Source organism: Grampus griseus (genome assembly GCF_964374135.1).
Source record: "Grampus griseus genome assembly, chromosome: 7".
In the NCBI taxonomy this organism is placed as follows: domain Eukaryota; kingdom Metazoa; phylum Chordata; class Mammalia; order Artiodactyla; family Delphinidae; genus Grampus; species Grampus griseus.
The window spans coordinates 37,591,640-37,606,673 of NC_139001.1; the positions used below are offsets into that span (position 1 = coordinate 37,591,640).

Here is a 15,034-nt window from a genome sequence, read left to right on the forward strand (position 1 = left end):
CCTGGAAAATGCTTAAGAGTTAGCTATGGGGACTTCCCCTGTGGTGCAGTGGTTAAGAATCTGCCTGCCAGTGCAGGGGACATGAGTTTGAGCCCTGGTCCGGGAAGATCCCACATGCGGCAGAGCAAGTAAGCCCGTGTGCCTAGAGCCCGTGCTCCACAAGAGAAGCCACCACAAGGAGTAGCCCGCTCACCTCAACTAGAGAAAAGCCCGCACGCAGCAATGAAGAACCAATGCAGCCAAAGACAAAATAATTAAAACAAACAAAAAAAGGAGGCCATGGCCGCGGAGCCTGCGCGTCCGTAGCCTGTGCTCCGTGACGGTAGAGGCCGCAGCGATGAGAGGCCCGCGTGCCGAAGGAAAAAAAAAAAGTTAGCTATGCCTGGCATATAGAAGGCACCCAGCCAGTGTGAGCTATTATACCCTACCTTCGAATTTTTGCTAAGTAAATTATGTAGTAGTGTTGTTTTAAAAACTGGAAGTGTTAAGTTTTTCAAAATATAACTTAAGAAATAAGACACATGAGACTAGATTTCATAAACAAACTACACTGAAATGTTTGATATAAATGAGGTCAGAATGTTGCTATTTGTCTTTACCTTCTTAAAATGTTAAGTAAGTGTAAATCTATGGCTTTCTATCAGCATCAACTATATATGTAAAAAGCCAGCTTGAAAACTGAAAACCTGTTTCCCTGAATTCTCTGCAGGTTATTTCTAAAAAAAAAAAAAAAAAAAAGCCCCATAAACTAAAAACCATCTTTAAATCACTAAATAAAGATAAACCATTCATTTATATACTTTTATTTGGGAATGTTTAAATCAATACAGAGAAACTAAATTTCAGAGACACTGAATATCATTAGTTTGGATATCATTACTTTATTATAAAAGAAACACGGGAATTATTTACATGATGAAAGATTTCAGAACTTCAGTGGCAGCTTCACGTGATGCCATTTCAATAGTGACTTATTTTAGTCGACGTATTTTCCAAGAATGTCACCATCTCTAAATAAGAAATAATCCTGCAAACAGAGAAACGGTTAGTTAGGAAAACTAACAGCAAATACTTAGCCTCTCCTTAATAATATGAAGTTTACACACCTTGTCATCTAGAACTACTTTGGTGCCTCCATATTCTGGGAGAAGAACTTTATCTCCAACTTTCACACTAACTGGTTGAATCTCTCCACCCTTAAGAAAATAAAGATGTTTATTAGTAAAGACATCTAGTTGACCAAATATTTACACTTTTATTAATCAACTGTGCTCATTCAAATCAAATGTTAAAAAAGGACTTTGTGGCCAAATGATATAATTTATACAACCATAGTTCTTCACTCAAACATATCACTGTAGAGTTACACTTTGAAATAATGCACATGCAGTAGCTTAAACTAAAACCTGATTTCAGTGTAAAGGTTCAAAGAGTTATACTGGAAAAACTAACTGTAAGCTTTTTGATCGTTAAATATTAACATAACCTCTCAAGTATACGAAGTAAACCAGTTTTTAAAACTACATGTACAATGGTCATGTTTAACTTCTTTCAACACACAAAAACTTGAGTCTTCTTTCTGACTTTGGAACATACACTTCTTTTGAGATTCAACTTCTGTTCCTCCAAAGCAGATTTGGGGAGAGGGATTGAGGCAGAGTGCCCAAAGCCTTCCTATTCCTAACTACAGGATAGCTCCTTGCTAGACCTTTCTTAGAGGCAACTGGAACAATGCAATTAACATATTTGACCCCCAAGGGCATTTATTGCGTATTCTAGTTGACACTTTCAGAGGTCTGAGGTCTAACCATTAATTGGAGAATGACTACAATAGCCCAGCCAGCTCCTTTTATATGCTAACCAAGGCCGAAAGTGATTAAAAGGATTATGGCAATTTCAGTGTTAGAGGTTAGACCAAGAGTTCAAATTTATGCCGTCTGATTTTAATACTGTGGAACTCCCCATCATATAAAAGAAGAGATTTTTTTTTCAAAATCATTTTTGCTGAAAGATTAGGTGCGAACCCACTAGGGACTGATCTTTAAAATAACAAGCTACCTAAAAGGCTACTTTTAACAATAACCAGTGTTTCCCCCCCCCTCTCCTTCACATAAAAAATTAGTTCCATTTCAGTCCCCATTTACCTTTCCTTTAGAGCCTGATCCAACAGCTACTACCGTTGCTTGCAATACTTTTCCTTGTGATTTTTCTGGAAGCATAATGCCTCCCTTGGTTACAGTTTCGGCTGCACTTCTTTCAACTAATACTCGGTCAAAGAGGGGAAGAAACTTTCTAAATGCCTGTCCTGCCTGTAGAGAGAAAAATGTTAGATTTGAAACAATGTATTCTGAACAGGCCACAAATGGCTTTCAAAGTTAACGACAAAACTCAGATTTTTTCATTCAAAGGAAACACCTCTGAACGTTCAGCTCTAAATTCCGAGTTTAATTCCATTTCCTATGTGTGTTAGGGATCACTGTTGCTCCTCTGGTCAGCAGCCAGACGAGCTTCCAGGACAACCTTAGTATCTCCCAAGGTCAAGTATTCTCCTTCGTCGGATTTTTCTGTAAATCGTCAGCAAACATTGAAGTCCCTCGGCCTGGAGCCGTGCTTTTTTCAAAGCGATTACACACCCACTAATGTCCCGCAAGAGACGTGGGTCGGCCACTGCGCGTGCGTCCGGATTCCCATCCCCTGACACACACGCTGCCTCACACGCGCGTGCAAAGAGCCCTCCGAAGTGGAAAGGGTCGGGGGGGGGCCCTCGCCTCTCCAGGGTTCGGGCGGGCGCGGGTCTCTGAGTGGCCCCTACCCCTCCCTCCAGGCCCAAAGGGAATCGTCCGGACTCCCCGTGCGCCCCAGGCCAACCCGGGCCCGCCGGCCTCCAGCCCACGCGGGACTCACCATGACTCGGGTTGCAACACTTCGTACTCTCGCTCTCTGGCCGCCGCCGAAAGGAGAAATCCGCAGTCCGACCCCCCTGCCACGTGAACTCGAAAAAAAGACCTCCTAGCGCGCAGGCGCGCTCGTCCTCGCCCCCGGCCCCTCCCCCAGAAAAGGGGCGGCCGCACCTGTGCGCGCCACGATTCGTTTCCCGGGCTCTGCGCAGGCCACTGACGTGCGGACCGGTAGGCGGAAGGAAAGAGGAGCTCTTTCTAGGCTTTTCTAGGCTTTTCTAGGCCGCGAGCCGAGGTGAGAGTACTTACCCTTCACCTCCCCTCCCGGAAATGACGTGATTTGACCCTTGACTCACACAGAGCCCGGCGCTTCCCGGAAAGTTCTGGAACGGCGCGCCGCCCGGGAACTAGCCTAAACCGGCCGGAGAGGGCTAAGCCAGCTGGCCTGGCCCGGCGCGGTGGGGAGGGGCTGGCCTGGCGCGCGGCGCGTGCAGATTGCAGGGCCCGGGCGGACTGGACGGGGGTGGGAACCGCCTGCGCGCGCGCGCGCGCTGCGGAGGGGCGGGGGGAGCGGCGGAGGGAGGGGACACGGGCTCATTGCTGTGTGCGACCTGCGCTCTGTCCCTCACTCGCCACCGACGGCCTGTCTCGTCGCCCAGTAGCCGTGCCGCTGCCCCAGGTACGCGGCCGCACGCGCCGTCTCATCCATGCGCCTCGGACCCCGGAGCCGGCCTTCCCCCGCTGCTCTGAGCGGGCTGGCCGGCGAGAGCCAGAGCTTCCCCAAGGCGCCGCAGGCCTGGGCTCGCTGAGCCAGGCCCCGTGGGTGCATGCAGGGGCCCATCACGTGCGGCGTGGATCGCTCGCCCGGGCAGGGCGCAGCTGGGAGGGCTTGCCCGGGGTGGGGTGTGGAGTCGGGGAAGTGTATTCACATGGTCCCTCCGATGGAAGCCACTTTGGTCGGGTGTAGGGTGCCGCGGGGTGGGGGCGGGGTGGTCGCAGCGCGTGGAAACGGCTTTTGGCCCCGCGAACAGATCGGGTACGGCGCATCTACCCTTGACCTTGCTGGGGCATCCTGATGGAAAGTCGCGTGGGGCCGCCCGGAGTGGGCAGAGCCGCCGCCCCCAGCTTCGCGGCCTTGCCTGCTGCACTGATGCAGTTGCCCCGAGTGGATACATGAAGACATTTTAGTAAGCGGATTTTTGCACCGTTAGGAATATTTTCATTCTCCTGGTCACTTGGGTTTGTAAATTGTCCCTTTCCTGTAGGCTTGGTTTTTCAGGGGACATTTGGAGCTGATTTGCCCCCAAGGCCATTTTAGCGCTGAAAGATTAACTCGTTTTTAGCGTCATGGGTAGGTGGCCGTGGGGAAGAAGGGTGTGCTTTTTGCTAGTGCTATAGGTCAGGCGTGGGGCGGCCACTTAAGGCTTGCGCTAGCAGCTGGTGTTTTGGGACGGTGGCGAGTTTCGAGGCCCAGCTGTAGTGGCTGGCAGAGGTCAGCCCAGCTCGCTTCTAACATTTCTTGTTCTGATGCACGGGTGTTATGTTTGTGTTGTAACACACCAGGGGTAGCGCTAGTATTGTACTGATGATCTGCTTGTTTCTCCCTCAGAAATGCTTCGATTGCCCGCAGTCCTTCGCCAGATTAGGCCAGTGTCCAGGGTACTGGCTCCTCATCTCACTCGGGCTTATGCCAAAGATGTAAAATTTGGTGCAGATGCCCGAGCCTTAATGCTTCAAGGTGTAGACCTTTTAGCTGATGCTGTAGCCGTTACTATGGGGCCAAAGGTATCAGTATTCTTACTTTGTTGTAATTTAGAGTATTGTTAAAGGAGTAACATTTTGTTGATGGCGAGAGTCACGGCAAGCTTTTGAACAGTGCTTTGGTATTCATAAACTGCTTCTGCCAAAGCAGAAGGAATTTTATTTTGTACAATGTGTGGTGTAATCCAGTGGTAACTCCTAGCTCAAGACGGATTGGTAAACTCGAGGTGGAATTAATCTCGTTTGCCTGTTTGAGTTAAATTTTGGATCCTTTCCCAGTAGTTAGTACCAGGCATAGAGGGAAAAATACAACGTCCACAATACCTTAAGTATGTGCTGGTAGGTGCTAGTTTAACCTAATGTTTTTCTACTGTCCCTTGGTTCCAAAGCACATTTAAAATTTTAAGTCTCACTTAGCAAGAGATTGATGAGTGAGGGGTAATAAGTAATTTGAGGAGACCTTTTTGAGGGTTGTGCACGGTGAAGTGATGCTTCATTTCAGGTTGAAGCCAGTACAAATATCAGAGTGATACAAACTATATAAAATATAGCATATGAATGCCTCACAAGAAGCTTTGGTTCAAATTCAAAAGCTGCCAATACTATTTGCACCATGTTTAAGATTTAATGTTGAACAACTCTGAAAGTGTGTATTGTACTTGTTAGTATTTTAGAAACTAAATTTTAAAACAAGTTTAAAAGTAAGTTTTCATAGTATTATTACAGCAGGTACTGGACAAAACTTAAGTATGAATTTTGTGAAGTCTGCTCTGGAATTTCATTATAATCTACCAAAGTGGTATTGGTTCATCTTGTATCATTGTATAAGAAAACATCTTTTAAGTCTCTAAAATTGTTATCATCCAAGGTTATGCACTTAGCAACAAAGGTCATTTTGTCTGAACTAAGAACATTGATGAACTTGCCCTTTAGATTCATGCTGTAGATCTGATAAAAATTGTCAGATGTTGCATTAAGGCTTTGAAGTAATTGCCTATTGTGAAAACTGCTGTATTGTAGGCTAAATAGTACTTACAGTGTGTGACTCTGTTTTCTCTGCAATAGGGAAGGACGGTGATTATTGAACAGAGTTGGGGAAGTCCCAAAGTGACAAAAGATGGTGTAACTGTTGCAAAGTCCATTGACTTAAAAGATAAATATAAAAATATTGGCGCGAAACTTGTTCAAGATGTTGCCAATAACACAAACGAAGAGGCTGGGGATGGCACCACTACTGCGACTGTACTGGCACGCTCCATTGCTAAGGAAGGCTTCGAGAAGATTAGCAAAGGTGCTAATCCCGTGGAAATCAGGAGAGGTAGGAATATCTCTTCATTGTCACCACAGTGTTTTGAACTGTCTGTTAAATTGTATTAGAAAGTTGACTCTTTCTTGTTTCTCCTCTCTCCTAAAAAAAAATCTTTTAAAATCTTAAAAAAAAAAAAAAAATCACTTGCGTAGTGATCGAATTCCTATGTGGTGGGCACTGTGCTGGGTGGCAAAGAGGAAAATCTGACTAAGACGTTGCCTGTTGTCCACAGTCATCCATCCCTGTGTCTTTGTCCCCTGGTCCGCTTCTCCCACAAAGCAAGTTTATTGGAAGTTACAGCATGTACCATTCACCTTGAAAGTAATAAGTTTAATGGGGATTAGAGCAGAGAGAGATGATACAGTTTTGATGTTTTACTTTAGTTATTTGGAAAGTAGGGCTAAACGAGGAACCAAGTCACCCAGGATGTCAGATGGGGTTTTTTAAAACAGTTTTTAAAGTTTCTGTTTCAGTGCATGCCATCCAACTCCCATGTGATTAGGAAAAGTACTGGTACAGAAGCAGTGCATAAGCGTTAAGGCATTGAAACACTTAACATGAATCAGAATTTTTACTTGATGTGGAGCCACGAGAGAATAAGCATATAATTCAAGAATAATATTTATTCTTGAACCAGGTGTGATGTTAGCTGTTGATGCTGTAATTGCTGAACTTAAGAAGCAGTCTAAACCTGTGACAACCCCGGAAGAGATCGCCCAGGTATGGATTTTTTATAACATTTTATGATAAAGTTAGAATTTTTTTTTAGTAACGTGATTTTATCCCATAATTACACGACAGTATCAGAATAGCAACATTACCCAGTCACCAACATTGGAAGCATTTTTCTTACTGCTAATGCATTTGGAAATTTCCCCGACCAGGGATGGAAGCCGTGTCCCATTTAGTGGAAGTGCAGAGTCTTAACCAGTGGACCACCAGGGAAGTCCCCATAATTTGGCTCTTAATGAGTTCTCATTTTAGTTCTACATGACTGAGTAAAAACTCATTTGTATGTGTAGAAAATGTTCTTTGGCCATTTATCAAAGGTGCATAATTTTGTCATGTTCTAATATTGCCACGTTTGCCAAGGGGAAGAAAGTAACAGGGTCAGCTTCCTTCTTTTCTCTTTTTCTTTCGTTTTTTGTTTTTTTGGCCACACCACGTGGCTTGTGGGACCTTAGTCCCGGACCAAGGATTGAACCCGGGTCCCTGCAGTGAAAGCTCCAAGTCCTAACCACAGGACCACCAGGAATTTCCTCTTTTCTGTTTTTGTTTAAAAGAATAATTGTGTGTTTATTTCATATCTTTCAAAAATAATGTGGCCAAATACTGGATTTTTTAAAAAAATGAAAACAGGATCAATACTTCATTACAATTATTATGCCATAAAATCCCCTCCCTCTTTCTCACTGCCACCATCACCCTCCCTCTAGCTTCCCACCAAGGATCTATCAATTTGGAAGTTACTGAGAAAAGGGAGGGGAGTTGATTGCGGACAGTAGCTTTACCTTTCAATTTGATTGTTTCAGGTTGCTACGATTTCTGCAAATGGAGACAAAGAAATCGGTAGCATCATTTCTGATGCGATGAAAAAGGTTGGAAGAAAGGGCGTTATCACAGTAAAGGCAAGTGCGTTTTTAATGACACATAGGAATGAGGTGTCTGATAATCTTGAGTTTTATAAATATAAAAATTTGATCTATATGTGTTTCCAAAAGTATATTCCATATAATTCTTTCATGTGTAATATTGGCACCTGTATAGAATAGAGTGCCTTCTGTATTCTGTGTGAAATATTAACCTTTGCCTTTGGGAGTAAATCAGTCCTAACTTAGATGATACTGCCTTCTAGCTGTAAAAATTAGTTCAAATGCATACATGTATTCTTGCAGAAGTGGAGTTGGATGCCCTGGGACATTTGCATATTCCTATCTGGATTCCTTATGAGAAGTGGGGACTGTTAATTGGTCTATACAGTTTTTGTTTCTTTAATGAAATTCACATAACGAATTCTTTGACTTTTCATAGGATGGAAAAACACTGAATGATGAATTAGAAATTATTGAAGGCATGAAGTTTGATAGAGGGTATATCTCTCCATACTTTATTAATACATCAAAAGGTAAGAGCAAATCAGTAACTAAGTTTTTTTTTTTTTTTAACATAGTTTGCTATGTGACAACCTGAGGGCATTAGTCAGTGTCAGACCTCAAAAGTAAATTCATATGTTCCTCACATTTCTATGGATTTCTTGCTTATGATGCTGTCGACCACTCAGCATTTTCCCAAAGTCGAGCTCTGAAACACTAGTTCTGTAGAATGTGAGCAAGTTTCTATTTTATGGTAAAGTAAGTGTTGGACATGCTGAGTGAACAGAGTCAAACAATTTCTTACTGTGAGACTTCTAGAGGCTTAAAAATGATCATATATAATGTGAGTTTCCAAATAGGTGATGTAGAATGTGGATTTTCTTAAACTTACTTGATTACAGAACACTTTTCTCATGGTTTTTCTCTTGGACTTAGAGTAATATGGAACACACTGGAAAATGCTGCACGGCTGCACCAGTGTGGACTGGCGTGAGCAAGAAGTTAGACAGGTTTTGAGGGTGAGCAGAGAAATAGAAGTTTGATGTAGAATAATTATGACAAGATGATTCTGGAATAAGTTATCTACTTGGAACAACTTACCATTAAGCAGAAAGGAGCTGGTGCCCCTAAACTAGACCACCACACATCCATTGCATCTGAACAGGGATGAGGAGAAAAATGCAAATTGGAAGAAAGCATCATCAGACACAATGGAAAAGGTTGTGATCCAACACCTTTAGAAGCAGACTGAGAGCTCACCAGAGGACTGGGGCAGTAATGGCAAATTCACTTATGTATTATTTATAATAGTTATATATTTATTTATTACTCTCTTCTCCTACTTGAATGAAAACTTCTAAAGGGCAGAGTTTTATTTTCACTTTTTTTCCCACTGATCTACCTCAAGAGTCTAGAACAGTGCCTGGCACTGGCACACAATCAGTGATGAATAACAGTGAATAAATAAATAAAAGAAAGTTCATGTATATGAGAAATGAAAGGAAAAACATGAACTCATCAATCACTTTTAAAGTGTACTGGAGCTTTGGTTTAGAGGTTTTTCTAAATCGCAGTCATTTTCAGGATAATGTTCTAAAGTTGGTTAGAAATGTTCTTTGCTTTTGCAGGTCAGAAATGTGAATTCCAAGATGCCTATGTTCTGTTAAGTGAAAAGAAAATTTCTAGTGTCCAGTCCATTGTTCCTGCTCTTGAAATTGCCAATGCTCACCGTAAGCCCTTGGTCATAATTGCTGAAGACGTGGATGGAGAAGCTCTAAGTACACTCGTTTTGAATAGGTAATAGGCAGTGATATTTGGTTTACGTTTCTGTGTGGAAGGCAGTTACTTGTATTGATGTTTGAAATCTCCGTTATGTACCTTCACATTGAACTACTTGTGTTTGTATAATATTAGTGTGAATCATGAACCCTTAGTCCAGTTATGATTCTGTCTTTTTTGAATGGGGTCCCAGAGTCCTTAATGTTTTGTGCAACTTTCTTATAAGATAGCCTAAGTGTTTACAGTTGTTTTGAAGGTCAATGACTTGAGTTTTATTCTTTTTTTTTACAAAAAGACTTCTGGAAAAAAATATTTTCACAATTACAATTTTTCATGGGAAGAGGTAAACAACTACCATTCTGAATAATCTGTTAAAAGTAAAATTTTGTTAATGAGTAGTCTGAAATAGAGAAATTGGTACTCAACCTAAAGTAAGTTGAGGTCTATTCTTTTAATTTTTTTAATCTATAGTTTAATGTATTACTTTTTACTTTAAGATAGATAGTGTTAACGCTATAAACAGAATTTTAGGGCATTGTGAAAATACATATTATTCCTAATCTTAGAACTGAGGTACATTAGAAATGAGTCTCCAATTTTCATTGTAATGGAAATGCACAAATGAAATAGCAGGTATATATTAGAGAATTGAGTACTTTGACCTAAGTGAGTTTACTTATTCTGGAATGTTTGTAGACTGGATATGCTTTTGGGATTATGAAAAAGCCCTAGAGATTGTGGGATTTGAATCTGAAATAGAAAAACAGTAGGCCTGAAGAGTTTTCATTGAGCCATTTTACTGGTAGCTGTAAAGTTGTATCTCCAGTTTACTTCGCATATCATCAGAGGTTAAGTAACCCTCTGATTTTTATTTGGCTCCTTAATAAAATTGACCAGTTCTTAGTTTGTACATTCCTTCCATTTCAGTCTGGTCTCAAATGGGCATTTTTAAGATGTATATTCTGAGTATTCATTACCTGATTAAAATGTAGGTAAGCTTAATGATATTCTCAGCAATATTTACATTTATAAACGAACTGAATTAAAAATACTGCTTGCTCGGAATATAGCCAGTATTATATAACTATAAATGAAGTATGTAACTTTAAAAATTGTGAGTCACTGTGTGAAATATATAGTATTGTAAATCAACTATACTTCAATAAAAAAGAAGAAACTGCTCAATCTTGACTTTAATAGCAACTTAATCTAATACTAAATGGAACCCATGGGTTAAGGGTAAATGCTGATTAGATGATCTCCAAAATTAATATATAGTAATTCTGATTTTCACAAACTATAAAATAGTTATCACTATTTACATGTTTTCAACTGGAAAGGTCAGCATGTAAGGTTAACAGTTTATTAAGAAGGTAAGCAGATACTGGCAAATATGGATAAATGGAAAATTGCCCTTTCCTGTCTCAACTTGACCAAAAGTTGCTAGGGAGCAAAAAATAAAAATCTTTAAAGTGTAGTTTCTTAAGTAACCTTAGTTGTCAGAACTTGAACTAGACAGACATTTTTATAAAATTTAAATCTTATTAATAACTTCTTAACAGGCTGAAAGTTGGTCTTCAGGTTGTAGCAGTCAAAGCTCCAGGTTTTGGTGACAATAGAAAGAACCAGCTTAAAGACATGGCTATTGCTACTGGTGGTGCAGTAAGTAAAATAAATGTGATGTTGGTTTACTGAATGTTATTTATACATCCTAGTCTGAAATTTATAGGCAGAATTCACATTTTCATAGTCAGATACTACCATCTGAAATGTTTACTTAATCTGTGTTTTTATTAGATGTTTGGGAGGTAGAGATTGGGTTAAATAGTGATAAGGTCCCTTTTTAACTCGCCAAGAGTCTGGCCCAAGAATGGGCTTACTGACTAACCTGTTTTCAAGAATGTAGTAGAAAAGACATGGATGGGATCTAAGAGTTAGGCCTAGGGTCTAGTTTTGGTTGCACCAAAAGTATGGCCTTAGGTGAGTTTTCTGAGTTCACAGTTTTCTCAAAGTTAATAATTGAGAATTAAGTGAGAAGTTGGAAATGTCATGAAAGACTATATTCAGACTGTTTAGTCTAGCTTTGGTCTCGAAATCTCACATTTCAAAGAAACACAGTATTGCAAGATGTTTCTTTTATCAAAATACCTGTAGGATATATTACCAATGAACTTGGTGTAATGAAAAAGCCTGTAATCTGTAATTTGTTCATTCTTTAAAATGTTTTTGTAGGTATTTGGAGAAGAAGGACTAACTCTAAATCTTGAAGATGTTCAGCCTCATGACTTAGGAAAAGTTGGAGAGGTCATTGTGACCAAAGACGATGCCATGCTCTTGAAAGGAAAAGGTGATAAGGCTCAAATTGAAAAGCGTATTCAAGAAATCATCGAGCAGTTAGATATTACAACTAGTGAATATGAAAAGGAAAAATTGAATGAACGTCTGGCAAAACTCTCAGATGGTGTTGCTGTGCTAAAGGTAAGATGCATTGTTATAAATAAGCTTCTTGGGTTCTAAGCCCAAGATGACTGTTTCTGTGGTATGTAACCAAAATACTTAGGGAATCAACTTCCTTGTGGAGATATTTATTATATAAAATTTCTTTACTGAAACATTCCTTCCTTAAAGCCAGAATTGAACTTGTAGTGGGTGAGTTGTGTGGGAACAGATGTTTTGTTAATAATTAGTCTAGAGTCTGACTTGTGAGACACTATTAGCTGTTTAATCACATAGTTACTTGTAACAAATAGGCAACCTTTTTAAAATTGCTTTTTAAGTAAACTAGGTGCTTTTTAATGACTCTTTTGGCAGTCAGCTTCTTGAATGGGAGAAGACATGCTAACTGGAATTCTTTTTTAATCTTTAGGTTGGTGGGACAAGTGATGTTGAAGTGAATGAAAAGAAAGACAGAGTTACAGATGCCCTTAATGCTACACGAGCTGCTGTTGAAGAAGGCATTGTTTTGGGAGGGGGCTGTGCCCTGCTTCGGTGCCTTCCAGCCTTGGATTCAATAACTCCAGCTAATGAAGATCAAAAAATTGGTAAAAAGTTACCTTAGTAATGAGTTTACTTGTAGCCTGATTTTAGTCTTTCTGTTGTTAGAATTATATTGTTGCTGCCACTAGATGGAATAAGTCATAAAGCAATTTCCAGAATAACAAAAGTAGAATAGCACTGATGTCAGAGATCTTTCAGGGGGAATCTGTACTCTCACAAGTAGAATTGTGCTATAATAATTACAAAGGAAAGAACTAAATTTGCTAAATATTTATTTTCTTTATAGGTATAGAAATTATTAAAAAAGCACTCAAAATTCCTGCAATGACCATTGCTAAGAATGCAGGTGTCGAAGGATCGTTGATAGTTGAGAAAATTTTGCAAAGTTCTTCAGAAATTGGTTATGATGCTATGCTTGGAGATTTTGTGAATATGGTGGAAAAAGGAATCATTGATCCAACTAAGGTAAATAGTTCACCAGTGTCTAAAAATACTTTCAAGAACTCTTCATTAAGTCTTGTTAATTTATTTCTTTTTAATTAATTTATTTGGTTGCGTCGGGTCTTAGTTTTGGCACACGGGATCTTGCGGTGCAGTGCGCAGGCTCTTTGTTGAGCACAGGCTTCTCTCTTGTGGCACATGGGCTCCAGAGCATGCAGGCTCAGTAGTTGCGGCGCATGGGCTTAGTTGCCCTGTGGCATGTGGGATCTTAGTTCCCCGACCAGGGATCGAACCTGCGTCCCCTGCATTGCAAGGCAGATTCTTTTTTTTTTTTTGCAAGGCAGATTCTTAACCACTGGACCACCAGGGAAGTCCCAAGTCTTGTTAATTTTTTACTAAGGAAAAGTAATATTTTATCAAAACTTTTTTCCTAGGTTGTAAGAACTGCATTACTGGATGCTGCTGGAGTGGCCTCTCTGTTAACTACAGCAGAAGTTGTAGTCACAGAAATTCCTAAAGAAGAGAAGGATCCTGGAATGGGCGGAATGGGTGGGATGGGAGGTGGGATGGGAGGTGGCATGTTCTAATTCCTAGAATAGGGCTTTACCATCATTAATGAGCTGTGAGAGGAAGCTCGAGGCAGCGTTCCTCACCAATAACTTTGAGAGGTCAGTTACAGGAGATGACTGAAGAAAAGGCTGGCTGATGTTTAAGAAAATCACTATAACCATCAGTTACTGGTTTCAGTTGACAACATAGAATGGTTTACTGCTGTCATTGTCCATGCCTACAGATAATTTATTTTGTATTTTTGAATAAAGACATTTGTACATTCCTGGTAAATGAGTGTAAGAGCCATGCACCAATGTACTGCTTTCAACTTAAATCACTGAGGCATTTTTACTACTATTCTGTTAAAATCAGGATTTTAGTGATTGCCATCAACAGATGAGAAGTTAAGAAGCAGCCTTTCTGTGGAGAGTAAGAATAATTGTGTACAGAGTAGAGCAATATCCAATCATGTGACAACCTTTGTGTAATAAAAATTGTTTAAAGTTAATTGTGTTAGCCTTTCTGTGATCTAGAGGATATGAGGAATGAAAGAAAGCCAATTGAAGAGGGAGGGGTAAGGTAAGGTTTGACCCAAGTGTTAAAATGTTATTCTCCCTATAGTTTCCTTATGTTTCTCTGTTTATCTTTGCTGCAGACTGGATTATATTATTACATTGGTAATGGGGGAAATTTTGAAAGGTGACAACTCTGAATGTTGTATGTGTTGAGGTTTGGCCATAAAGAAAAGGGGAGCTTGTTTCTTTTAAGGGTTATGGTTACTGTTCCGGAGTCTCAGCATCACAGATAAGCAGTGGGTTCCCTGCTAGGTACCCACAAGTGAGGAGGGCAGGGTTTACAGTATGAGTGTACTTCAGTGGAAAGGAGAGGTGTGCCATTCAAGCATAATGAATAGCAGGGAAGGGCATCCACAACTTGATAATGCACAGCCCAGTGTGATCACCTTTATAAGAACTTGAAATGGGTTTCAGTCTCAATGCACTTGGTCTTTATTAGATAAAACAGTATAGAAGTATGGCTTTTAAAACAGCTGTGTGTGCATCCGTGTGTGTGTGTGTGTGTGTGTGTGTGTGTGTGTTGGGGACAGATACTGATTTGCAAGATAGAAAGAACGTTGCTTTCTAATTTAAAGCACAAGATCTTATGCAACAAGAACATAAAGTTTTTTTACTTTAACCTGTGTCAAGAATGTAGTCTTATCTTGGAGCTATAGAATCGATCTGCTCGGTGGTAAGGAACTCCAGTCTGTTGCTCAGTTTGGCCCTGGGGTTGCTGCTAAGAGGTCTGGTATAAGGTAGGCACTGAGGCAAATGTTTCTACTTTCCTTATCTAGTATGAATAGTTTGGACAGGAATAGAAGGAAAAATAAAGTCCATCACAGATCAAAAGTCAAAATCACTTGAAATCCTGTACCTAGAAATACCTTCGCTTTGTTAACTTGGTTGGGTTAGAAAAAATGACAAGAGATTAGAGGGGACTGACTGAACGAATAAAAGGCATTTTAAACAAAACTTGTCTAGACTGTACTTACGGTTATTCAAGTGGCAAAAGGCAACCTAGCTAGTAGTATCAAGGGTTGGAGGAAAAGAGAAACCATGGGGAATGGTTTTATATAGTTTGTATTTTAAAGGCCAAACGAAATGAGTAGAAGAATAGGTGTAAGAAATGAGAAACACTGGGACTTGAAA

The 15,034-nt window shown here is 40.5% G+C and overlaps 2 protein-coding genes across 3 annotated transcripts in view; one reads left to right on the forward strand and one right to left on the reverse strand.

The window, feature by feature from the left end:
- HSPE1 (heat shock protein family E (Hsp10) member 1) overlaps positions 1 to 3,237 on the reverse strand; it is a 40,153-nt gene extending 36,916 nt beyond the window's left edge. The window contains exons 1-4 of one of the 2 annotated variants that reach the window (XM_082657907.1): positions 2,905 to 3,206; positions 2,145 to 2,309; positions 1,107 to 1,196; positions 788 to 1,027 (exon numbers count right to left, since the gene is read on the reverse strand). In XM_082657907.1, the coding sequence (XP_082514033.1) occupies positions 977 to 1,027; positions 1,107 to 1,196; positions 2,145 to 2,309; positions 2,905 to 2,907 (309 nt within the window). In that variant the 5' untranslated portion in view covers positions 2,908 to 3,206 and the 3' untranslated portion in view covers positions 788 to 976. Of the gene's footprint in view, positions 1 to 787; positions 1,028 to 1,106; positions 1,197 to 2,144; positions 2,310 to 2,904 lie in introns of those variants that run through there. The other variant, XM_082657908.1, reaches the window with a different exon arrangement.
- Positions 3,238 to 3,466: 229 nt separating this feature from the next.
- HSPD1 (heat shock protein family D (Hsp60) member 1) lies at positions 3,467 to 13,834 on the forward strand. Its single transcript, XM_082657905.1, has 12 exons — positions 3,467 to 3,576; positions 4,507 to 4,682; positions 5,724 to 5,976; positions 6,605 to 6,687; positions 7,500 to 7,595; positions 7,999 to 8,092; positions 9,188 to 9,356; positions 10,901 to 11,000; positions 11,571 to 11,816; positions 12,205 to 12,379; positions 12,622 to 12,800; positions 13,211 to 13,834. Exons 2-12 carry the CDS (start codon positions 4,509 to 4,511, stop codon positions 13,361 to 13,363), a joined length of 1,722 nt encoding a protein of 573 aa, XP_082514031.1. The 5' UTR covers positions 3,467 to 3,576; positions 4,507 to 4,508; the 3' UTR covers positions 13,364 to 13,834.
- The last annotated feature ends 1,200 nt before the right edge of the window (positions 13,835 to 15,034 follow it).

What these genes read in the sequence shown, in the direction of transcription:
- HSPD1 (XM_082657905.1), top strand. Translation starts at nt 4,509, where the DNA reads ATGCTTCGATTGCCCGCAGTCCTTCGCCAGATTAGGCCAGTGTCCAGG. An exon ending in CTATTGCTACTGGTGGTGCA is followed by an intron (nt 11,001 to 11,570) that starts GTAAGTAAAATA and finishes ATGTTTTTGTAG; the next exon opens with GTATTTGGAGAAGAAGGACT. An exon ending in TAATGAAGATCAAAAAATTG is followed by an intron (nt 12,380 to 12,621) that starts GTAAAAAGTTAC and finishes TTTTCTTTATAG; the next exon opens with GTATAGAAATTATTAAAAAA.